The sequence below is a fragment of the Artemia franciscana genome, chromosome 10 (assembly GCF_032884065.1).
Source record: "Artemia franciscana chromosome 10, ASM3288406v1, whole genome shotgun sequence".
Classification (NCBI taxonomy): Eukaryota; Metazoa; Arthropoda; class Branchiopoda; order Anostraca; family Artemiidae; genus Artemia; species Artemia franciscana.
The window spans coordinates 14,823,150-14,849,698 of NC_088872.1; the positions used below are offsets into that span (position 1 = coordinate 14,823,150).

General features: G+C 38.3%; 1 protein-coding gene across 4 annotated transcripts in view; it reads right to left on the reverse strand.

The window, feature by feature from the left end:
• The window catches only part of LOC136031823 (Ca(2+)/calmodulin-responsive adenylate cyclase-like), a 191,284-nt gene that overhangs the window by 147,351 nt on the left and 17,384 nt on the right, over positions 1-26,549 (reverse strand). For all 4 annotated transcript variants that reach the window (XM_065711646.1, XM_065711644.1, XM_065711642.1 and 1 more), the window contains exons 2-3: positions 21,503-21,679; positions 8,048-8,607 (exon numbers count right to left, since the gene is read on the reverse strand). In XM_065711646.1, coding sequence (XP_065567718.1) covers positions 8,048-8,607; positions 21,503-21,631 — 689 coding nt within the window. In that variant the 5' untranslated portion in view covers positions 21,632-21,679. The remainder of the gene's footprint in view (positions 1-8,047; positions 8,608-21,502; positions 21,680-26,549) is intronic.

Here is a 26,549-nt window from a genome sequence, read left to right on the forward strand (position 1 = left end):
CGGCAGCAATAAGAATGTGAATTTTGCCTGTCTGACTGTGTGTCTTTTTGCAAGCATGGTTGTGTATCTGTGTGTGTGACTACGTTCCTATGCCCCCCACAAAAAATATTTGTAAGAAAAATATGTCCAAAAAATAATAAATCTCCCCAAAAAGTTCCACCCCCCCCAAAAAAAAAATAAATTCAAGTCCCAAAAATTCTTATTTCAAAAAACCTAAACTCAAAAAATAAATAAGTTCGACAAGAATCTATGTGTCTCCTTGTCCGTCTGTCTGTGTGTGTCTTTATGTATGTCTGTCTGTATGACTATGCGTCTTTTTCTGTCAGTCTGTGTGTTTGTGTGTCCGCCTGTGTGTCTTTTGTCTATGTGTCCGTGTGCTCCGTGTGTCTTTTTACTCTCTCGCTACGTATTTCTGTGTCTGTCTTTGTGTCTTCGTCCGTGTATCAATGTGTCTTTGTCAATCTGTATGTGTGTCTATGTGTCTTTTTTCTGTCTGTCTGTCCGTCTTTTTATATGCCTGTTATTGTGTCTTTTTGTCTATCTCTGTGTCTGTGTCATTTTTTACGTCTATCTGATTGTCTTTTTGCTCCAACTGTCTATGTCTATGCGTCATTTTACTTCGTGTATCTTTGTGCCTTTTTGTGTGTTTGTGTGTCTTTATGTCTTTTTGTCCGTCTCTCCGGGTGTCTATGCGCCTTTATGTCCACCTGTATGTATTTCTCTCTAACCGTGTGTTTGTGTGTCTTTCTTTGTGTCTTTTTGTGCGTCTGTCCGTGTATCTACGTATCTTATTGTCCATCTGTTTGTGTGTCTATGTGTCTTTTTTGTCTGTCTATGTATCTAAGTGTCTTTTGTCTATCGGTCGGTGTCTATGTGCCTTTTTTCTGTGTGTCTGTATCTTTTTAAATGCCTGTCTGTATGTCAATGTATCTATGTGTCTTTTTGTCTGTCTGTGTGTCTATATGTCTTTTTACGAGTCAGTCTATGCGTCTTTTACTCCCTCTGTCTCTTGGTCTTTTTGTCTGTCTGTCCCTGTCTCCATGTGTCTGTCTATGTGTCTTCTTGTCCGTCTGTCTGTGTGTGTCTTTTTGTATGTCTGTCTGTGTGTCTCTGGGTCTTTTTCTGTCTGTCACTTTGTTTGTGTGTTCATCTGTGTCTCTTTGTGTCTTTTTGTCTGTCTGTCCGCTTGTTTTCTCTCTGACCATATGCTTGTGTCTGCCTGTGTGTCTATGTGTCTAAATGTCTGTGTATGTGTCTTTGTGTCTTTTTGTGCGTCTGTCTGTATGTTCTTTTTGCTCCCTCTGATTGTGTGTCTGTGTCTTTTTGTCTGTTTGTCCACGTGTCTTTGTGTCTTTTTTCTCTCTACCTATGTTTGTCTGTCTGTCTTTGTGTTTTTTTGTCCGTCTGTCTGTGTGACTATGTGTCTTTTGTCTTTTTGTATGTCTGTGTGTCTATGTAAAAAAAATTTACATCCCCCGAAAAATTTTGTAAAAAATCTAAATCCCCCCAAAAATCAAGTAAAAAAACACCCAAGTAAAAATATCCTAAGTTCAAAAAAATCGAAGTAAAAAAATGGGGGGAGAAGCATTAGGGTCCCAAAGGGGTCAAGGAGGCCCTGAAGGGGGACGTGGCGGTCCGAAGTCATGCACAAGCCGGGTAATGGAAAACATGTGTGCCCAGGGTCATTACATTACAAAAAGGACAACTGGCCTGTTGTAGCCATTACCATTTTTGAGGAGAGAAACAAGTGTCATTGACCATCAAAAGAATATATCTGTCTAGCAAGCACCTCAAATCACTGTGGTAAGCATGTTCTTGGAATGATGCCAAAAAGACCCCCGGAAACAAATCACTGATTATAAGTCCCCAAAAAATATTCTATGTTCGAAAAAATCGAAGTTCAAAGAAAAAATTGGGAGGGGGAATAGGGTTCTGGAGGGGACATGGGAGGTCCATTAGGGGAACATTTGGGTCCAAAGTCATTTGCAAGCCTGAAAATGGAAAGCCTGTGTGTTCAGGTTCATTACATTATAAAAAGAATACATGGCCTGTTAGAGTCATTACAATTCTTAGGGACCAAAACAAGTGTCATTGACCATGAACAGAAAAAGTCAGTCCAGTAAACATTTCAAATCACTGTGGTATGCATATTCTTGGCGTGACGCCAGAAAAGGCTCCCGGAAACAAATCACCGATTCTAATCCCCCTGCCAAAATAAATTCTCTAAGTTCAAAAAATCACAGTTCGAAGAAAAATGGGGGAGGGGCATTATGACCATGGGGGTCCTAGAGGGGGACATGGGGCAAAAAGTCATGCACAAGCGTGGTAGTGGAAAACCTGTGTGCTCAGGGTCATTACATTAAAAAAAGGATACCTGGCCGGTTGTAGTCATTACAATTTTTGGGTTTTCAATTCCATTTCATTTACTATCAAAAGAATAAGTCTGTCCAGCAAGCATCTCAAATCACTGTGGTGTCCATAATCTTGGAAATAAATTACTGATAGCATTTACTAACAAATCCAATTCCGATTGAGGAATGGATTTCGCAATTAACTTGCCACGATACAATGATGCTTAACACCAGTTGACTAGCACCCAGAAACAATACATTGATTACCTAGAATGTATTTCTAAGAACCTAATAATATCAATGACTAGTTGGCTCAGTCGACTAACGTGTCAATTTCTTTTCATATAGAAAATCCTGGGTCTCACGTTCGGATCCAACACCAGAAATAAATTCCATAAAATTATGGGAAAAACTGCTTAGAAGCTAAAAAATGTGTCGTTCGACAAAAATGTCGCCATCTATAACTGTAGTTAACAATAATGCCATTTATGACAATGGTTATGTAGATGGCAGCATTGGTGGAATCACCGTTAAACCTTCTTCCTGGTCTTAAACCAATAAGGAAGAACAGAATGGTGGCTATAGGCGAAACACTATCCACACGATGCATACTACTTATCTCCAATATCCTACGGTCGGCTAAGTGTATCAAGTTGGAACCTGGAGGGACTGTTGAGGCAAATTTTAGCTAAATCAACAGACAATATGTACATCCATGTTGTAAATAGGGCGTTTTTGCAATACCTCAGGAACAATTAAGGGTACCAAGTTGAAACTTTCCGTAATAGTTGAGGGAGTGTTGAACTAAATCAAATGACAATGTGTGCATCCAGGTTGTCAAAATCTGCAATATCTCAGGAAAAATTAAGGGTATTAAGTTAAATCTTTCAGGAATATGGACTAAATCAAAAGACACTACGTGTATCCACGTTGCCAAAAGGGGGTATCAGTGTTATCTCAGGAACGGCTAAGATTATCAGGTTGAAGCTTTCTGTTGAGGGGGAAGCTGAACTAAGTCAAACAACACTATGTACCTCTATGTGATCAAAACGGTGTAAAACTAAATGCTGACATTTGCTTTCCCGGAAATCTCAGAATAAACAATTTAACCGGAGATGGAGAGGTTCGATTTTAATGAAACTTACTTCATCAGAAAGTGTACATTCTGACTTCTTAATTAAACTGAGCAGAATTTTTTTTCGAAGTTCAGGAGAGGACAGTCCAAAAAAAATGTTCAAGCATACCTACTCGAAAAAAGCAAAAAAAAACAGGAATTATCATCTGGGTAATTTCACCACTTTGGGAGCTCTCTGTGGTGCCACACGTTTTGATTGACCAACACACCGAAAAAAACGGAGGCATATTTCACTTTCTCTTAAGTCAAATTTCACAGTTACGCTGCAAATTTTCGACAGCTTTCGATGACAGCTGATCTCCAGTGAGAACGCGCTAATGGATCATTTGTCTTTGAGACAGTCAGCCGACACTGAAGCTCGCAAAATAATTTTCAAGATTTCGTAAGACCTTAAGCTGAAACTTTCAGGGAATGTAGGGAGGGGATGTTGAACCAAATCAAAAACACTGTGCATCCATGTTGTCAAAAGGGCATATCTGCAATATCTCAGTAACAGTTAAAGGTATTAATCTGAAATTCCCAGAGAATGTAGAACTATATCAAACGATATTATATACATCCCGGTTGTCAAATCGGTGTGTCTCCAATATCTAGGGAACGGCTAGGGTTAGATCTTTCAAGAAATGTCGAGGTAGATTTTAAACCCAATCAAAGGACACTATATGCATCCAGTTTGTCAAAGGATCATTTTTCGATATCTGCGATATCCTAGGAATAGACAAGACTATTAAGTTGCATATTTTACGGAATGCTGAACTAAATCAAAAGACACTATATGCATCTATGTTTTTCACAGGGTCATATCCTCAATATCTCAAGAAATGTAAGGGTAGACTACTAAGTTGAAACTATCAGGGCACGCTGAATTAAATCAAGACACAATGCGCATTCAGATCGTTAAACAGGCGTATATGTAATATCTAAGGGACGACAAAGGGTATTAAGTGGAAACTGTCAGGAAATCCTGAGGGGGATGTGGAACAAAAAAAAACTCATCCATCAGGGTTGTGAAAAGAGCGTATCTGCAACATCTCATTATCAAGCAAAAATTACCATAAACAGAAGCAGGGCTAATGCCCCCTCAGCCTTCAAAAGGACAGAGCGTCATTTGCGATTTACTGAAAATTAAACACACTTTACATATTTTTTCTTCTAAACCGATAATAAATCCAATTTACTGAGACTTCCGGGAATGAATATTAAACAGTCTACTTTCATGAGTTCTTTTCAGTAATACAGGTTATTATGGTGATTTTCTCTCTTTTTCGTCGTGTTGTTTTGACAAATAAAACTAGGCTACACTGCTTGAAATAAAACTACTTTCAAGAAAGCGCAAATGACACTATCTTCTTTAGAAGGCTTAGAAGAATATACTCTTGTTCTTAGTATTTTCCGCTCGTTTTAAGTTTGATCAGAACATTCATTGCAATTTAGTTCGATTTGGGCCTCATTTATTCATTGATAAGAGATTTCAGTCTATTTTGAGTTTGATTTTTTTTTTTTTTTGCTTTTATTTCTGCTCTTCTTTGTTCAGAAAAAAGATTTTTTTTTTTAAATTAAATTAATCGAAGAAAAAAACTTATTTAATCTAAGACACACAAGATTGACTTAAAGCAAATATAAATTAAACTAATTTAATTAAAAATCAGACTCCCAAGAAGAAGCCATTTTTAAATGACTTTAATTTTTCTGGAAAGCTTCGCAAATTATGATTAGCAGAACATGCAAATTTTCAAGAACGCAGAGGCTTGAAAAGTCTCATAATTTTTTGTAGAGTAATGAGGATCGGTCCGAAGAACTCCCACGAGAATACTGAAAGGCTTTGGAAAAAAAAACACACCACTGTCTCTGAATTTTATACTCATTTGGACATGCAAAAATTTAATTCCTAACACCCCCCCCCCCCTCTTCCGCTAAAAATTTGAACTGTAGTCAGCTAAAGAATACAAATGTTGTTTGAAATTACATTCTGAGTGGGGTTGAATAGTGTTAGGCTTGCGTTATACTGCTCCAATTTGTCGGTGCCCAATTCTAAGTGCGTATGCCCTTTTGGATTAAGGCCTGATTTTCATAGCTAAATAGGTAATGTGTTGGCAATGATAATCTGGCAAAGGATCTGGTCCATGAGACGCCTGGTTCGTATTTTCCACCCTGGCGTTGCTCGTACTTAGTTTTAAAAATTTCTTATTAACAGTTTCTTATTAATTGAAATACGTCATGTAACTCCATTTTGGTACCGTATATAGTGGATAAAATCGTTCGATAGTCTTGCAGGCCTAGTAGCAGGCAAGGAACTACAGTATTTTTTCATAAATCATGGCCAATCTCCCTTACCTTTCCAAACAGCTCGTGGTAACGAACTGTAAGCAAGGAGCAAATCGGCCCAATAGAAACCGAAACTGTAAGAAACGGAATTATCGTCAACGATAAATGCATTAAAAAAACTTTGAAGTCTTAAAATTTAAAGTTTAAAGTAAACCATCAAAAGCTACGAACCGGAGAAAATTCGCCTGATTTTCAAAAAAAGGCGGGGGGGCACCAAAAAGTAAAGTGATGAAAATATCATCATCACATTCAGCATATCAGAGAACCATAATATAGAGATATCCAGCTACCATCTAAAAAAAAGTGATCCATTGCCATTTCTTGCCGGAAGAAAGATTATTGATTTATTTGTTTTTTCCCAGGAGTAATCGTATTAACAAATTGGCCAACAATATTGGGAGAGGGCTCATTTGAGCAGAAATCAAAAGTCATAGCGCCCTTTCTAAGCAAAAAGATCGGAGACCAGATCCCCTTCCACGACCTTTTCCCCCAAAAAGTTTTTGAGATGGCCATTCGATTCAGCATAATTGAAAGATCCAATAACTATGACTTCGGGGATGGCACGGCTTCCCATAGTCCCAAGGGAAAGGATTTGAAGCTAAAAAATTTGCCGATTGTTCATATATAGTAATCACTATTGGGAAATAGACGATACGATTTTCTTTTTTTTGGGGGGGGGGGAGTTTGGAGCGAATTTTGCAGGAGAAATTTTACATGGAGGGTGGGGGAGTGGATTTCCTGGCATTATTCCTAAAACGGTCAGAAATTAAATAAAAGCTTTTTCAACTGAAAGTAAGGAGAAATATTAAAACTTAACACCAACAGAAATAATAAACAACGAAAAAGATCAAGTTTTAACGAAAAACAAAGACGGGTATTAAAATTTAAAACAAATAAAATTTGTCTCACTTAAAAATCAAGCTTTAGATGAACAGAGATTACTAAGATTAAAGGAATCAGAATTAAAACAAAATCATAACTATCACCCCTCGCCCCTATGTGAATACAGGTTTATAAGTTACACAATCTTTTAAGGAACTAATTTTGGTCTGGATGCTAGCGAGGCCTTTAATGCTTAACTGGCATTGATTATGTTTAGGTTAAATTATTCCCTATTTGAATCCTGACTGAGATCCTCAGCCCAAATTTTCCTACATTTCGCTAGTAGTGCTCTCCATAACCCTCAGACGAATTTGATTTTCCCTAGTCATTTCTCCCTTCAGGCCTCGTCTCTCCCGGTCTGCTTCAACAAAGACCCACATTTTCACCACACTAAAATTTTCAACAGAAAGACATAGAATGTTTTCTTCTAGTGAAAAATTAATATGGTAGACGAGCCAACCTCCCAACCTCTTTTACCGTTAATTATGTATATTCTATTTTACTACTTTTGGATATTTTATCTATTTTACTAAATTTCTTACACTATTATACTGGTCATTTGAGGCATGACATACTTGGTTTTTATTAAGCAGTTGTTTGGCCTTATTTGTTGTGCCTTATCTTGTGATAGGGTTTCTAAAATAAGTATTATCTTAATTGTTTTGTCCTAAAACAGGCATGGGATGTCTATATATACGAGGCTTGGACAGAAGATGAGTAGGGAATGCAGCACCCCACGCGGGGTCTTTAATTATACTGACAAAAAACCATTTTCTAATTCTGATCTCAGTAAAGTATAACCTGTCATCTTTCTGTTAAGAAATATACATATGAAGATTCTGCTTTTAAATGGGCTCTGCACAATTTAGACTCTTGCCTGCAAGTATCCTGTCACCCAAGGAGGCATACTAATGAGGGTTTTCGACCACTATGATTAAAACGGACATCTTCAAATTTTGATTAAATGTTATGTGGGGGTATAGAGCGGCCGGTGTCACTTATAACTTAAAAAGCCGTTGGATGCTCTCTAATACATTTCATTGCTTATTAAGGGCATAGGACATCAGAATTTCTGATCCAACAGCCCTCTCCCAATTATCTGTCATTATCCGTTCCACACTTTGAGGCAGGTTTAAAGATATGCCAATTTAATATGTTCACAGCCTACCATTGCGTAGACTATAATGGTCAAGAAAAACCTCAGAAAGTGCGCCCAAAAGCTGAACATCCCACTAGGGAACTTTTAGGAAGAAATTTGAAAATTATATTAGATATACCCTTAGTTTTAGTCACAGCAACATATACAGCATGCTGAATTTTCAGTTATTTGAAATAAAACTTGCAAAAAAAATACCTTTCAATCTCGTCCTCTAAGTAATCTGGAGTATCTTCGTCATCTAAATCTCTAGAGGTCCTTTTTCCATAAGGATTATGATTTCTCAGCATATCATAAGTATCTGTCAACGACCTTTGATCACGTCCTATATTTTCCTCCTCCCTAAGCACTTTAGCAGCTTGTTTTTCCTTCCTTCTTTCTGCTCTTAATACACCTTGTCTTCTCGTCCCTCTTAAAGCAGTTCTTGTCATTGGCAACACTGTCGTTGAAACTACTTCACTATCAACATCATTCACTATGCTGACTTCTACCTTACGAGGCCAATTATTTAAACTAATAGGCAAGCTCACTGCACAAATTACAGCACCAAGAAGTAACAAACCAACACAGATCTTCGGTAGATGATCATCATCCAGTCGGCGAGCCGACACAAAAACCACTAAACACAAAAGAATAAGCGCGACAGAAGATGTGGCAACAGTTGAAATGGTGGGAAGGCCCTTCCCATAGCTCCATTGTAGAGAAGCAGTTGTCAGGCAAAGAAGAAGTAGCAGAGACGCCGCACATATTACCGAAGACTGAAAAACAAATGAAAATTTTAGTTCATTCAAATCTTGGGCAGGCAAAGGAAGATGCTAAGCACGCATTTTCGTAAATTGAGTTACATGATATTACCAGGACACTACTTGTTTGATCATAAAAATCAAGCCTGTAACCAGAAGGAAATACGAATTTTGAACGTACCCATTCTGAGGGCCTCTCTTCTATTCCAACTTTTTACTCCCTATTCCCTCTTCCAAGTTTTTGCTTTACATAATGCCCTTTTATTATCTAGTATCCTGACTAATCACCCTTCCCCTCAGAACAAAATATTTCTATTTATTTGTTTTATATTATATATTAGTTTTAATAGATTTGTCTTTTTTTTTATCAGCACTGGTGGCCTAATGGATGGTTACAGGCTGGAGATTGGGGGCTTATTTGACAGATAATTTGTTTTTCTCTCCACTTTTTGAATTCCAATCTTAGAGCGCTAGATAAAAGTGTCATATGGGTGAACAATTAAAACTATTGTCATCACTTTTTCCTCAGTGGCGTTAGCACCCTACTGGATACACGTAAGGTTCGACATAGTTTTTAGAATATCAACTTTTTATAAGCCGATCATGACAGTACTAGAATAAAACAAGAGCTAAGAGCTCATATGGCACTTGTGACGAGGCGAGAAGAGCTAAGAGCCAAGAGATCATATGGTATGAGCTCTAACAAAATCCTATGAATCAATAGATTGATTTAAAAAGGAAACTAAGAGGCTTAATACCGGTCAGGATTTAAAATAAGAGCTCTGAGTCACGATGTCCTTCTAAATATCAAAATTCATTAAGATCCGATCACCCATTTGTAAGTTATAAATACTTAATTTTTTCTAATTTTTTCCTCTCCCTTTAGCCCCCCAGATAGTCGAATCTGGGAAAACGACTTTATCAAGTCAAATTGTGCAGCTCCCTGACACGCCTACCAATTTTCATCGTCCTAGCACGTCCAGAAGCACCAAACTCGCCAAATCACTAAACCCCTCCCCCAATTCCCCCAAAGAGAGCGAATCCAGTACGATTCGATCAATCACGTATCAAGGATATTTGTTTATTCTATCCACCAAGCTTCATCCCGATTCCTCCACTCCAAGTGTTTTTCCAAGATTTCCCCCTCCAACTCCCCCCAATGTCAAAAGAACTGGTCGGGATTTGAAATAAGAGCTCTGAGACATGAATTCCTTCTAAAAATCGAATTTCATTAAGATTCGATCATCTATTCGTAAGATAAAAATACCCCAATTTTCACGTTTTCCAAGAATTCCGGTTTCCCCCTCCAACTCCCCCCAAGGATCTGGTCGGAATTTAAAATTAGAACTTTAAAGCACAAGATCCTTCTAAATATCAAATTTCCACCCTTTCGTAAGTTACAAATACCTCAATTTTCAAAATTACCCCCCCCCCCCCCACAATTCCACCAAAGAGAGCAGATCCGGTCCGGTTATGTCAGCCACGTATCTTAGACAGGTTTCTATTATTCCCATCCAGTTTCATCCTGATCTCACCGCTTTAAGTATTTTCTAAGATTTCCGGTCCCCCCCAACTGCCCCCCCCCCCCCCAATTACGCTTGATCCGGTTGAGATTTTAGAATAAGAGATCTGAATTACGAAGTCCTTCTAAATATGAAGTTTCATGAAGATCCGATCACTCCTTCGTAAGTTAAAAATACGTCATTTTTTCTTATTTTTCAGAATTACCCCCCCCCCCCCCCCCCCCCAATAGAGCGGATCCGTTCCAATTATGTAAATCACGTATGTAAGACTTCTGCTTATATACCAAGTTTCATCCCGATCCCGTCCAATCTAAGCGTTTCCCATCATTTTAGGTTTCCCCACCCCAAAACTTTCCCCAATGTCACCAGATCCGGTAAGGATTTAAAAAAAGAGCTTTGAGACACCCTTCTAAATATCAAATTTGATTGAGATCCGATCACCCTTAAGTTAAAAATACCTAATTTTTCTAATTTTTCAGAATTAACACCTCCCCCAACTACCCCAAAGAGAGCGGATCCATTTCGGTTATGTCAATCATGTATCTAGGACTCGTGATTATTTTTCCCACCAAGTTTCATCCCGATCCCTCCACTCTAAGTGTTTTCCAAGATTTTAGGTTCCCCCCTCCAACTCCCCCCAATGTCATCAGATCCGGTCGGGATTTAAAAATAAGAGCTATGAGACACAATATCATTCCAAACATCAAATTTCATTAAGATCCCATCACCCGCTCATAAGTTAAAAACACTTCATTTTTTCTATTTTTTCCGAATTAACCGGCCTCCACTCCCCCCCCCCCAGATGGTCAAATCGGAAAAGCGACTATTTCTAATTTAATCTTGTCCTGTCCCTGATACGCTTGCCAAATTTCATCGTCCTAGCTTACCTGGAAGTGCCTAAAGTAGCAAAACCGGGACCGACAGACAGACAGACCGACAGAATTTGCGATTGCTATATGTCACTTGGTTAATACCAAGTGCCATAAAAATGCGACATAGCACAGAAAATGGCAATTTTACCGACATTCCCTAAATTAGTGAGACTTACTAGGACTAGTGGGCGGAATAGACTCTCTGAGACAGGTCTTGTAAAGTCTATTCCTAGGGATGAATACATCGGCTTCTTTGACATCGTAGGGTGAAATGCTGCCACCTGGGACTGAGCGATCTTAACACCATCTTAACACCATCTTAACCGATGAAGCTAAGGCGTTAGAAAAGCAACGATTTCAGCAGCTTTTCAAATGGAGATTAACTAAGGTGCACAATGATCCCTTCAGTTCGCTCAATCATCTTGGTCTCAATTAGACAGATGAAAGCCAATTCGAAGTGCCGTCTGTGGGATGAATAGGACTAGAAGCCAATTGACTCAGCAGGGATTGATTTTATTTAGTTTCAGCTTCAGATAAGCTGGTTTTCAGAGTTACTACAGAAAAGTTTGAGTGGCACCTTTCTACGCAGTACCGTGCGGTAGTGTCAGTGGCGGATCAATGGGATGGAGATCACCCCCTCCCTCTGGCTGTAGCTTAAAAATTGTGAAGCCGACACTCAAATCTAACACTTTTACAGTGTAAAAGCCGACACTTTTACATTTTTTATATACTGTGTGCGTGAATAAGGAAACTAAATGGTGACTCTCAGTTTTAAGTTCGCGATGACAAATTCTAATCATAAGCACTTTCAATGTGTAGCCTTCCTATTGTCCTCAGAGTAACATCAAAAAACTAAAAAAAAGTAGATTGTTGACATTATATCCTGCTTCCAGTGTTGTAAAATTGACAATTCAGCGCTGAATGTAAAGAATTGTCCCTCATAAATCAGGTCAGCCACTCTCATTTATCGGAGAAAGAAGAACAACATTTACATAAAAAACAAGAAAATATTTTTTTTTTACGATATTTCTTTCAGCAAGCGAAGAACGACACTAAAAGTTAAACAGAGAGAAAGTGCTCTTATCAGGAGGGTGATATTGTTCTCTGCGCTTTACTGAATGAATAATTAAAACGAAATTTGCATATTTATTTTTTTGGCTAAATGGCTTTCTCATAGTTTTGATCGAACGATTTTGAGAAAAAAAGGAGCGGGGGAGGAGGCCTAGTTGCCCTCCAGTTTTTTGGTTACTTAGAAAGAAAACTAGAACTTTTAATTTTTTACGAATGTTTTTATTAGTAAAAGATATACGTAACTTATAAATTCGCTTGCGAAACAAACTTCTGTATTCTCATGTTTTTATTACGTATATGAGGGGGTTCACCCCCTCGTCAGTACCTCGCTCTTGACACTAAAGCTTAAGTTTTGTCTCAATTTCTTAAGAATGACCCCTGAATCACAAAAGCCGTAGAATAAATAGTTGAAATTACTAAAAATACTTTAGCGTAAAGAGCGAGGTATTAGGAGGAGGTGAGCCCATCATATGCGTAATAATTTCTGTTCGTTTTAAGTGGTTTTAATTCTGCTCCTTACTTTCAGTTAAAAAAAAATTTCATATTTATTTTTTCATTGTTTTTTTTTAAAGGCTAGAAAATCCTGCGCTCCCTTCATGGAAAATTTCTTCCCCCATGATAAATTCCTCCAAGGAAAGTTCCTCTAACATATCCCCCTCTTTTCAACCCCCTCCCAATCCAAAAAAAACACCCTGAAAACGTCTGTACACTTCCAAATAACCATTACTATATGTAAGCACTGGTCAAAGTTTGTAACTTGTAGCCCCTCCCATGGAGACTTTGGGAGAGTAGGTCGTCCCCAAAGACATAGTTATAAGGTTTTTCGACTACGCTGAATAAAATGGCTATCTCAGAATTTTGATCCGGTGACTTTGGGAAAATAATTAGCGTGGGAGGGGGCATAGGTGCCCTCCAATTTTTGGTCACTGAAAAAGAGCACTAGAACTTTTCATTTCCGTTAGAATGAGCCCTCTCGCAAGATTCTAGGACCACTGGGTCGATACGATCACCCCTGGAAAAAAAAATAAAAAAGATAAAAATAAATACGCATCCGTGATCTGCCTTCTGGCAAAAAATACAAAATTCCACATTTCAAGGAGGCACACTCGTGCCTCTTTAAAGAGGCGAACCACGACAATGTTAAGCGATCTTCGGTTCCAGTGGTCGCAGAGGGATGGGGAGGGATGCATTTCGTAGCCCGAGCTCCAACTAAGAAACCTGCCAAATTTCATCCCCCTCCGACTTTTCCTTCATGGGGAAAATCCGAAAGTTTCGACCCCCCAACCCCAGCCCCCCTTTAACGTTGTCCGATCGGGCTGAAATTCACAAGTTAAGGTCCCCTAGGGCCCAGGAGCTTATCCGCGAAATTTCAGCTCGATCCGATAACTCCTTCCCTGTTTTCCAGAAACCACGCATAGCCACTTAATGTTCATATTTTTTTTTTCGCCACGCCTACAGGTCACAGCCGACATCGGATCTGGGTGTACGAAGACTCATTCGACGCGGAATTCTACGAGTAATTGCCCTGGACAGTTTCGTCGGAAAATCTTAACCCCCCGATTTTCTAGCTTAGAAAAACCCATTTCTCCGTAAGAGCCCAGGTTAATTTTTGAAATTCTTAAAAGTTATATTTATACACATGCAGGTATTTCGACTTCAAACATGCCCGGTTAGCTCAGTCGGTAGAGCGTGGGACTTTTAATCCTAAGGTCAAGGGTTCAAGTCCCTTATCGGGCGGTTTTTTTCACAAAATATGAAAAAAACTTCGTTTTCTTAAAGAGTTAAAGAGGCTGCGTCCCAAAGTCGAACCTTAAAACGTACAGGAATTAGGAGAGGCAGTCCTAATTCCTCTACGAGGAATACAGGAATTATTAAATTACATCCACCATGGATTGTAGAAAAACGTACAGAAATAATATGAAAAAACTTCGTTTTCTTAAAGAGTTAAAGAGGCTGCGTCCCAAAGTCGGCCCTTAAAACGTACGGAGAGGCAGTTGGGGGGGTGCCACCCCCAAACCCCCCGCTTTTAAAGACTCTTTTGTACAGGTTTTTTGTTTTGTTAATTAAAAGAGGGCCTTTCCGAAGCCAAGAGCGGGGGGTACAACAAAAAACCTGTACAAAAGAGTCTTTAAAAGCGGGAGGTTTGGGGGGCGGCAGCCCCCCAACTGCCCCTCCTAATTCCTGTACGTTTTAAGGTTCGACTTTGGGACGCAACCTCTTTAACTCTTTAAGAAAACGAAGTTTTTTTCATATTATTTGTAGATAGGAGCTTGAAACTTCTACAATAGGGTTCTCTGATACGCTGAATCTGATGGTGTCATTAACCATCAGATTCAATCGTTAAGATTCTATGACTTTTAGGGGGTGTTTTCCCCTGTTTTCTAAAATAAGGCAAATTTTGTCATGCTCGTAACTTTTGATGGGTGAGTCTAAACTTAATAGAAATTATGTATTTAAAATCAGCATTAAAATGCAATTCTTTTGATGTAACTATTGTTATAAAAATTCCGTCTTTTAGAGTTTTGGTTACTATTGATCCAGGTCGCCCCTTACTACAGTTCGTTACCACGAACTGTTTGAAACTTATTACAATACAAAAGACACCCAATCGGTGAAAAGTGTTATCGATTAAAAAGCAACCTTGTCAATGAGAATACCAAATCCAGGTTCAGTGGGATTTGGAAAGACCATGGGTTGTGTTTGGGCTGAAAAAGGATATATAGGATAGAGGAGTGGCCAATGACCCTGTTCTCCTCCGACACTTAATTGAAGGGTCTGCGTGGTCCCAGCCCGGAATGCAGAGCTATTCCGAACGCGGAGCAAAGCAGGCTCTTCAATCTGTCCGCGAAACAATGTTATAGTGGACAAGGAATTAAATACTCAGGATGGAGAAGCGGCAAAAAAAAATATCAATCGAAGTTTCTCTGAATGATTGCTGAAAAAAAGGACCAGGCGACGCAGACAACCCCCTTCTACTTTAGGGTCTCCATCATTCCTTGCGAACCCTATTCTCCTCCAACAATTAACCGAAGGGTCTGCGTGGTCTGGGTTCAGAATAAAGAGCAAAAAATATAAGCATTTGGTCACACGACTGTTTGATTGATACTGCTATGTTTCAGGAAATGCAGATAATTCAGTCCTTTCATTATCAAAGCACTATAAGAAAAAATAAATATCAGACAACTTTTTTTCGAAATATGTAGCTTCGTTTCTATGAGACATGGTGTAGGTTGTTATTCTTGGTTACGACAAATCATTTTTCAATTGTTGAGTCTTCTGCAATTTTGTTTACGATACCATGACACGTATATGCATAAATATTGTGCTAGATAAGCATCTTGAGATTGCAGTGGCATCTGAACTTTACTTTCAGTCCAATAGTGCTGACTACGTTTAAATCCAAGTCTGTATTCTATCTTTTGTTTTGGTTCACAAGTACATGTTTTTTGTGTTCAGTTTTCGGTATAATCTTTCCACAAGTTATATTTCAGAAGAAGGGAAGAAAAAAATGCCGAAACGGAACCATTCAGAATCGAGTTGCAGCAAAACCAGGAGAGGACAAATTTTAAAAAGAAAATGTATAACTGATTTTTAATTTAATACGATTGAAAATGAGTAGCCTTCTTAAGCTTTTTTTTTTTTTTTTTTTTTTTTTTTTTTTTTTTTTTTTTTTTTTTTTTTTTTTTTTTAATGGATTTGACGAAATTGGCTTTTAAGAAAATTATGTGGTGTTGAATGGAAAAAAGGAATTCCCTTGCAGTTTCTTGCTATTAACCCATATTTGAAAAAGCATACTGGTAACTGCGCAGAATTAGGTTAATTACGTGGTTTGACGTTGAAACCTCAAAAAAAAATATTAACTATACTTGTTTGGATTGTCTTTAGGAAGTCTGGAATGTGTATATTCGTACATAGCACTTTAGTTTAACCCAGTACATACAACAAGACAAAAGTGGAGAAATGAATTACATGAAAATTGAGACCAAAATGAAACAAAAACAATCATCTAGAACAAAAATATGGATAAGACCATCAAATGGCTGAAACTTTGAAATAGTAATGATTATTGAAAAGTAAAAAAAAAAAACATTCGACTCCCATAATACGAAATGAATATATACACGAGAGAATAACCAAAGTTTTGAAGGTGGTATCTATAAAATGTAACCAACACATCACTCAAAGCTTCAAAGGGATCAGGAAATTTGTCTAAAGAGTGGGATCTGATGCTCAAATAAAAACATTTTGGATCAGCTTAATTTAAAAGATGAATTAAATTATCAGTAAAAACCTCCCCCCACACGTAAATTCAAGAAACGGCATTGAAAGAATGAGAAGAGCAAATATTTATTCTTAGCTTCAGATTGCATGTCTAACAGCCTTTAAATAAGTATAAGGCACATGTTTATTCAGAAGAACCACGTTATCAATTTAGTGTGTAAAGCGTAACATATTGCGCTATATTTCATCTTATCGACAAACCTTCTTTGCTTTTGTTTGATATGGTTCACCGAACGTGAGTCATTTAGAAAGGCATTTAGAAATTCACAAGAACTTTCCCAGATTATTTGTCAGCAAATAACTCTATGAGCTCAATTTACTCTATAAAAAAACAAGAGCTAAGAGCTTATATGGCACTTGTGACGAGGCCAGAAGGGCTAAAAGCCAAGAGCTCATATGGTATGAGCTCTAACAAAACTCTAAGAATCAATAGATTGATTTAAAAGAAAAATCGGAGGCTTAATGCCGGTTGGGATTCAAAATAAGAGCTATGAGCCACAATGTCCTTCTAAATATCAAAATTCATTAAGATCCGATCACCCACTCGTAATTTGTAAATACCTCATTTTCAATTTTCATTGTCTTAGCACGTCCAGAAGCACCAAAATCGCCAAAGCGCTGAACCCCTCCCCCCAACTTCCCCAAAGAGAGCGAATCCAGTACGGTTACGTCAATCACGTATCTACGACATTTGCTTATTCTATCCACCAAGCTTCATCCAGATTCCTTCACTCTAAGCGTTTTCCAAAATTTCTGATTTCCCCCTCCAAATCCCCCCAATGTCAACAGATCTGGTCGAGATTTGAAATACGAGCTCTAAGACATGAATTCCTTCTAAATATCAAATTTCATTAAGATAAGGTCACACGTTCTTAAGTTAAAAATACCTCAATTTTTCTAATTTTTCCAAATTAACACCCTCCAGCTCCCCCAAAGAGAACGGATCCGTTCCAATTATGTCAATCACGTATCTAGAACTTGTGCTTATTCTTCCCATGAAGTTTCATCCCGATCTCTCCAATCTAAGCGTTTTCCAACATTACTGTTCCCCTGCTCCAACCCCCTATGTCCCCGGATCCAATTCGAGTCGAAAATGGAGCATCTGAGACATAAGATCCTTCGATATATCAAGTTTCATTAAGATCCGACCACCTATTCGTAAGATAAAATACCCCAATTTTCAGGTTTTCCAAGAATTCCGGTTTCCCCCTCCAACTCCCCCCAATGTCACAGGATGTGGTCGGAATTTAAAATAAGAGCTCTAAAGCATACGATCCTTCTAAACATCAAATTTCATTAAGATCTGATCACCCGTTCATAAGTTGCAAATACCTCATTTTTCCGAATTACCCCCCCCCCCCTGACTCCACCAAAGAGCGGATCCGGTCGGGTTATGTCATTCACGTATCTTAGGCTTGTTTTTATTCTTCCCATCCAGTTTCATCATGATCTCTCCGCTTTAAGTATTTTCTAAGATTTCCGCCCCCCCTCCACCAATGACGCTGGATCCGGTTGAAATTTAAAATAAGAGATCTGAGTTACGAGGTCCTTCTAAATAGGAAGTTCATGAAGATCCGATCACTCCTTCGTAAGTTAAAAATACGTCATTTTTTCTAATTTTTCAAAATTAACCCACCCCCCCCCCCAATTCCCCCAAATAGAGCGGATCCGTTCCAATTATGTCAATCATATATCTAAGACTTCGGATTTTCCCACCAAGTCTCAACCCGATACCTCCACTCTAAGCGTTTTCCATGATTTTAGGTCCCCCCCAATGTCAACCAGATCCGGTCGGGATTCAAAATAAGAGTTTTGAGACACGATATCCTTCTAAATATCAAATTTCATTGAGATCCGATCACTCGTTCTTAAGTTAAAAATACCTCATTTTTTCTAATTTTTTCAGAATTAACAACCCCCCCCCCCAACTGCACCAAAGAGAGCAGATCCATTCCGGTTATATCAATTACGTATCTAGGACTTGCGCTTATTTTTCCCGTCAAGTTTCATCCCGATCCCTCCACTCTCCCCCCCCCAATGTCACCAGATCCGGTCGGAATTTAAAATAAGAGCTCTGACACACGATATCCTTCCAGACATCAAATTTCATTAAGATCTGATCAACCGTTCGTAAGTTAAAAATACTTCATTTTTTCTATTTTTTCCGAATTAACCAGCCCCCCACTCCCCCCCCAGACGGTCAAATCGGGAAAAAGACTATTTCTAATTTAATCTGGTCTGGTCCCTGATACGCCTGCCAAATTGCATCGTTCTAGCTTACCTGGAAGTGCCTAAGGTAGCAAAACCGGGACCGAAAGACAGACCGACAGAATTTGCAATTGCTATATGTCACTTGGTTAATATCAAGTGCCATAAAAACTCGTCAATCAGATCGAACGCACTAGTTTATACTGATTTCGCTGAAGGTTTGACACCGTATATTGTTTTGGTTGACAGCCGTATTTCCCATTAGATTTTGTGTACAACATGTATGCTTTGGCGGTTGACTTGGAAAGAATTTGTCTTTTAAATGAAAAATTTACTTCCAGCTCATAGACCAGGAGAACCTTATGTGATCGAGATGGATGACCCAGAAATAATCTTAATTTTTAAGATTTTTAAAATTAAGCACTAGTTTATCAAACTGATTTCACTGAAGGTCTGAGACCGTATAACCAAAATCTCAGGAGGGATTCTCAACTATAAACAAGTCATATCAATCCTTTATTTGTTATTTGATGTGTCGAAAATATTGTTTGTTAGGTTTTCTCTTGATCTGATAACAACTTGTTGCATTGCTGACAGTGTTTTTTCTACTAAGAATTGGAGACGATCCCCAAAGGTGGGATGAAAAATACATGTTGTTATTAAACGTAGTCTCTTCAGTCCTGTAATGACTTTATTTTAATTTTGGGTTTGGTATCATCACTGAATGCTATCAATAAGGGCATAACCTTAACCATAGTTTGGGATCTAACACCGTTTTCTAAAAATAAATTCCTAGGAGTAGCACAACCTCATTTATGGTGGCACAGTGAGGTACGTAGTAATTCTTATAAATCTACCTACACCTGGGGGGGGGGGGTCTCACCGAGGCCTGGTCTGAAATCACTTTCGATCAGAGCTTCCAAATGACTATCCGAAATAAAATTGAGAAAAGTAGTGTTTCAAATTTCTGAGCCTTTAATACCCCCTCCCCCCCAAAAAAAAATTGAACCTCTCATTCCCAGCCGGAACTTCAGTTGTGTGGACTTACGCACGTTGATACAGTAGTTACATATAGCTTTCAGCAAGAAAATCTTGAATTGGCCAAGCCCTTCAGACGCCTGTTAGCATCACTGGCACCTTCTTGAAGTAGCCTATTTTTAATTAAGTAGCGATTGTGAAGCAAACAGTAAATAGCAATTACTGTGAAGACTTTCGTGGAGATAAGAGCGATTTAGAAAATAACGAAACGAGGCCAATTTTCGCCAAGAAATCGGAGCCCAAAAAACGAATAAGTCCCATACGTACTATTGAAACTTCAACGGACACCAAGTAAGATATTTCTTACCATTTCTTTAGGTTTGGTAAACTATTTAACTATATCTCCATACATCTCCGCTGGAATTTTCCAGAAACAAGAATGATCATCCGATTTCCACTTTCCATCATGGTTGCCCGAGTACGGGCAACCTAGTAAAGAAGGACCAATGACCCATAGTAACCAAAAATTTAAAAACTTTTTTTTTAACTTTCAAGTGAGAAAGAATTGTCAATTCAAGCTAATTTAGGAATAGTAGCTATGATTTCTATTGATCTTAATGGTACAAGTTTATTGGGGAAAAATTATTAACGGAGTTTCGAAATATGATCTGAAAATACTCGAAAATGGTGTCGGATCGAAATGAAAAGTACACCATTAGAATTGCCATTATCGACTATTCCACACAGGAAAGTTATAGCCCCTCACCTTGAAATCTTTCTTTTATTATTCTTGGCTCGTTTTTTCTTCGCCACTAACAGGGCACAGGAATATCATAGTGAGTTGTGAGGGCCCATTTGAAGGACATTAGGGGCGAATGACAGCCAATTTACCACCCCAATGACTTGATAAACAAAAACACTAATAGAGACAAGGAAAGAGCCAAGGAATCGCGAGGGATTAACCATGGGGCAAATACTTCCTTTGAACAAGAACCCAAAAGGCCAATGAGCTTCTAGGATTCAATAATTTTCGGAATTGAAGTCGAATCGTTCCAGGATTCAAAACAATCAGTGAAGTAACTCTGAAATCCTACAACAAGAACGAATTTTTATTTAGTTTAAATCAAAGCAAGGAGATTGTTTTGCCATTCCTTTTGTTCCGTTTCTCAAATTTCATTTGAAAATATATTTTACGGACCCGAGCCACTAGTCTCTCTTGGGTACTAGCACCCTGTAGGCCAAATATAAACCATGGCTACAGGACTACTCTCGTCTTCTTATTCCTAAGCCCCTTCAAGCACGGGAACTGTTTTTTTACCATGGTGTATGCTGCACCATTAAACATAGTGCAGATCACTCATGAACCAGAGCCTCCAGGCTATATTTTACAGTGTTAAAGCAAAAACGCTCAAAGATTTTAAACGTTCATCGAATATCATCCAACTAAATTTTTTTTCCAATGTTTGAAAAACAACGATGTTCTTTTGCTTCCATTTTATCTATCAGATTTCATGACAGAATTCTATATTATGTGGAGTTCTAGCGTCTCTTGGTCCATAATCTTCTGGGGCATCATCAAAAGGCCTAACATTAAACTTGGTTAGGAGGATATTGACCAGTTCTTATTCTCGAGGTCCTCCTCTCAGAAAAATTACTAATAGGATTCGTGACACAGCTTTCTCTTGTAGCTACTAGATTATCAAATAATAGAAAGCGATGCTGAAAATTAATAATAAAAAATAGTAATAAAAAAAATAATTAGATAATAAATAAAAATAATAAAAAAATATAAAAAAAAATAATAAATAAAAAATAAATAAATAAAAATATTACAAAAAAAAATTAATAATAAAAATTTTCATTTCAGAAACACGGAAAAAGTAAAATCAAGACGTACATAAACCGTTTATGATATAAGTTTGATCGTGTTTCTTTCCTCTTATCTCATGAATAATTATGATATTGAATTTCACATACCTGCTGGAGGCGACAAACATATCTTTGGAAAAGGCGTTCCAATTCTTTGTTCTCAAAACGGTGACGATGAATTAGCCTGGAGAAAGCAACTTTTCTATGTGGCGGCATGGCCTTTACAGCGTGATCCATATTTAGAAATGACTATGACATCATTCTTCTTTATCTTAGAAACATCAACTGGAAAAAGGCATTTCAATTGGTATGACAAAGTAAATCGATTGAGAATTGAAAGTTACAGCACCTTTTTTAAGAGTCAAAAGTGATGAGATTAAAGTAAGAAGCAATTTTTAACAAAAACAAAAAAAAAATAAAAAATTTTTGGACGTAGAGCCATTATTCAGAATGGCATACACATAACTCTTAGTTAGGAGCGATATCTTCAAAAATGCGGTTCGCTGGTTCGCTCCTAACTAGGTTCCAGCTAAAAACAGCCGAAGGCTTTTTCATATGTTTGATACATTAGTATGTAAGTATGGCTGCTAAAGTCTTAAAGGATAAAGATCCTCAGGAACACTGGTTCCCAACCGATTTTTGGTCATTTCCCAAATTTGGGCCATGAGCAAAATCCTGATGCCCTTCTCATGATATTTAAATTTTCTAATTAACATTTTATGCGTATTCACCTAAACGAATCTTAAAAGGCGAAAAAACTTTTTGTTTTTTTAGTTGTTCGAAAGGTATATTTTACACTAACGAATTTTTTTGTCTGTATGCAGTACCTTTAATACAATGCATGATATCATTGCAATAGTACCACATATCTTTTTGCTCTTTAAATGAATTTGACGTTATTCACACAATTTCTTTTTTTGAAATTTAAGGCTCTAGAGTATAGTCAGCCGAACGGCACACGTCCTGCACATAACGAACCAAAACATTGCCATGCCTCCCCGGCGGGTCTGTACCCAAGGTTGGGAATAACGGCTCTAGAGCCATTGATGACGCATACGAAGTCGACAATTGTCGACATGTCAACTGTCAGGTCGTTAATACACGAACAGGTAGCAAGCCTGTCACCACCTTGTGACTGCTGAGATCAATCCCCGGGTCCCGTATTTTTATGCAGAAATCAAACTACTGCGCTACCACAAAACTAGAAGTGTGAGGGCCCTCAAACAAAAGGATAGTCAACCACCCTAAAGATGGGGTAAAAACAACAAAAAAAAACAAACAAGAGCTCATATGACACTTATGACGAGGTCGGAAGAGCCAAGAGCTCATATGGTATGAGCTCTAACAAAATTCTAAGAATCAACAGATTGCTTTAAAAGGAAAATCAAGAGGTTTAATGCCGGTCGGGATTTAAAACAAGAGCTCTGAGTCACGAGGTCCTTCTAAATATCAAAATTCATTAAGATCCGATCACCCACTCGCAAGTTAAAAATACCTCAATTTTTTTACTTTTTCCTCTCCCTTCAGCCCCGCAGATGTTCGAATCGAGGAAAACGACTTTATCAAATCAATTTGTACAGCTCCCTGACACGCCTACCAATTTTCATCGTCCTAGCATGTTCAGAAGCACCAAACTCGCCAAAGCACTGAACCCCACCATCTAACTCCCCCAAAGAGAGCGGATCCAATCCGGTTACGTCGGTCACGTATCTACGACATTTATAAGCATTTTCCAAGATTTCTGGCTTCCCCCTCCAGCTCCCCAATGCCAACAGATCTGGTCAGAATTTGAAATAAAAGCTCTGAGACACGAGTTCCTTCTAAATATCAAATTTCATTAAGATCCGGTCACCCGTTCTTAAGTTAAAAATACCTCAATTTTTTTAACTTTTCCGAATTAACAACCCCCAGCTCCCCCAAAGAGAACGGATCCGTACCAATTATGTCAATCTCGTATCTATAACTTGTGCTTATTCTTCCCATCAAGTTTCATCCCTATATCTCCACTCTAAGCGTTTCCCAAGATTTCTGTTTCCCCCCTCCAACCCTCTGTGTCCCCGGATCCGATTCGAACCGAAAATGGAGCATCTGAGACGTAAGATTATTCTATATATCAAGCTTCATTGAGATCCGATCACCCTACTGATCGGATCCTACTCCTTCGTAAGTTAAAAATGCCTCATTTTTCTAATTTTTTCAGAATTAATCCCCCCGCACCTCCCCCAAAGAGAGCGGATCCGTCCCGGTTATGTCAGTCACTTATCTAGGACTTGTGCTGATTTTTCCCATCAAGTTTCATCCCGATCCCTCCACTCTAAGCGTTTTCCAAGATTTTAGGTTCCCCCCTCAATTCCCCCCAATAGCACCGGATCCAGTCGGAATTTCAAGTAAGAGCCCTGAGACACGATATCCTTCCAAACTTTAAATTTCATTAAGATCCGATCACTCCTTCGTAAGTTAAAAATACCTCATTTTTCAGAATTAACCCTCCCCCCACACCCCAAAAGAGAGCGGATCCGTCCCAGTAATGTCAATCACGTATCTAGGACTTGTGCTTATTTTTCCCACCAAGTTTCATCCCGTTCCCTCCACTCTAAGCGTTTTCCAAGATTTTAGGTTCCCCCTCAATTCCCCCCAATATCACCGGATCCATTCGAAATTTAAAATAAGAGCTCTGAGGCAAGATATCCTTCCAAACTTCAAATTTCATTAAGATCCGATCACTCCTTCGTAGGTTAAAAATACCTCATTTTTCTAATTTTTCAGAAATAACCCTCCCCTCACTCACCCAAAGAGAGCGTATCCGTCCCGGTTATATCAATCACGCATCTAAGACTCGTGCTTATTTTTCCCACCAAATTTCATCCCGATCCCTCCACTCTAAGCGTTTGCCAAGATTTTAGGTCCTCCCTTCAAATCCTCCCAATGTCACCGGATCCAGTCGGAATTTCAAATAAGATCTCTGAGACACGATATCCTTCCAAACTTCGAATTTCATTAAGATCCGATCAATCCTTCGTAAGTTAAAAATACCTCATTTTTCTAATTTGTTCAGAATTAACCCCCCTCCCCCAACTCCCCCAAAGAGAGCGGATCCATCCCGGTTATGTCAATCACGTATCTAGGACTTGTGCTTATTTTTCCCACCAAGTTTCATCCCGATCCCTCCACTCTAAGCGTTTTCCAAGATTTTAGGTTCCCCCCCTCAATTCCCTCATTTTTCATTCCCTCAAATACCTCATTTTTTCTATTTTTTCCGAATTAACCGGCCCCCCACTCGACTATTTCTAAACGACTATTTCTAATTTAATCTGGTCCGATCCCTGATACGCCTGCCAAGTTTCACTGTCCTAGCTTGCCTGGAAGTGCCTGAAGTAGCAAAACCGGGACAGACAGACTGACAGACAGACAGACAGAATTTACGATCGCTATATGTCACTTGGTTAATACCAAATGCCATAAAAACACTCGAGTGGATAATTAACACGACACCAGATAAATAGGTATCAGCAAGAAGCGATTGAACAAATATGGCTGACCATAGCTGAGATTTTATTAGTATGGAAGAATGGAAATTTAGAAGCAGTTAATTCATAACCAGAGCTGGAGAAATTGAGCAACATTTGCCCATCAACTAGCTGTTGCTGGTATGATTAAATGATCTCCTAAATACCGATAAAAAAGGTGCACACACCCGTGCCACAGGGTGGGGGGAGAGATTGGTCCATAATTTTGGAGTGGGGGGGTAAAGAACACAGAAACAATGCCTTCATTTTTCATGGAAGGGTGATAGTCTTGTACACAACTCTGGAAATAGGGACTACCCCCTTATCTTTCTATGTACGTATAGCTGCATCGACAACTTTACATGTCTCAAATTTGACAATGAAAAATTTCATAACACTGTTCGTAATCGTAAGAAACGAGATGAATTATAATGATCTTTGGGGAAATAAGCTTTTTAAGTTACACAATTAGTGTACTTAAAATTCAACAAACAATATGCCAGGATGAAAAAACAAGGTTACAATGGAAAACACGTGTACAGTGCGTTTGAATCCCCAACAACAGTAGTTGACTACAGCAATCAAGTCATCCCAAGTTTTGATCGTAGTTCTAAAAAGGTCGAACGTCAAAAGTCGGCTTAGCTGTTAAAATGACCCCACTAGCCAATCAGATATTTAATAGGATTTATAGAATAGAATAGAATAGAATAGAATAGGTTTTATTTGCACAATCTTTCGTAGTCATAAAACTAAATGGCGCTTGTGCTTACAAAAAAGAAAAAAGGATTAAATCAAACGACAAAAAAAAATCAGAAGACAAATAGTTTAAAATCAACAATTGTTATACTTTGATACAAAGAAAGGGATGAATGAGTTGGAAAAACGATTTGTGCGTGAAGGAGGTGCTGCTAATCTTGCTATGAATAATTATGATTGGCTTAAATTAGCTGTAGCAATACCTCGGTTTCAGTAAAATCTCATTCTGAATGAACCTTCAGCAAAATTCCTGGCATCCATAAGTGACTTACACACTGTTTCTGAAAAGTCAGAAAGGTAGGTGTTATGATGTCGCATTTGAGTGACTACGTAGCCTGGTTCCCTATGGTCCGTTGTTTACTACTTGAACTAAAAAAAAAAAAAAAAAAAAAAAAAAAAACGGGAGGGGGGCTTAAAATTGTATTAGCTTAAATTTTTTCGGCTGTTAATGATAATGGAAGCAAATTATATTTATGACGGTGGTGTTTCCTAGACAAACACAATATGCCCTCAGGGCCATATCCAGGATTTATCTTGGGAGGGGGTGGAGAGTTTACAAAAGTATTTCATCAAGGGGAAGGGGGTACAAAAAAACCAAAAACACATATAAAAAAAAACTTTTATATTCATTTTTGTTACTTTTTTACGAGTCCAGTCGATCTCAATGCCAGTTCCCAATTTAGAAAAATCTTAACTGAACGAGGACTCAAATCTGAACACAACCCCAACACGAAGTTGTAAAGTTTTGCACACGAACGATGGACAGAATACATTTCTTTAATTTCACAACCGGCTTAGAAATTTTTCTTTTTTTTTTTGCTTAGAAATTTTTCATTTATTTTTGCTTAGAAATTTTTCATATTCCAGGCTGCTTTCATTTTTTTAAATGGAGC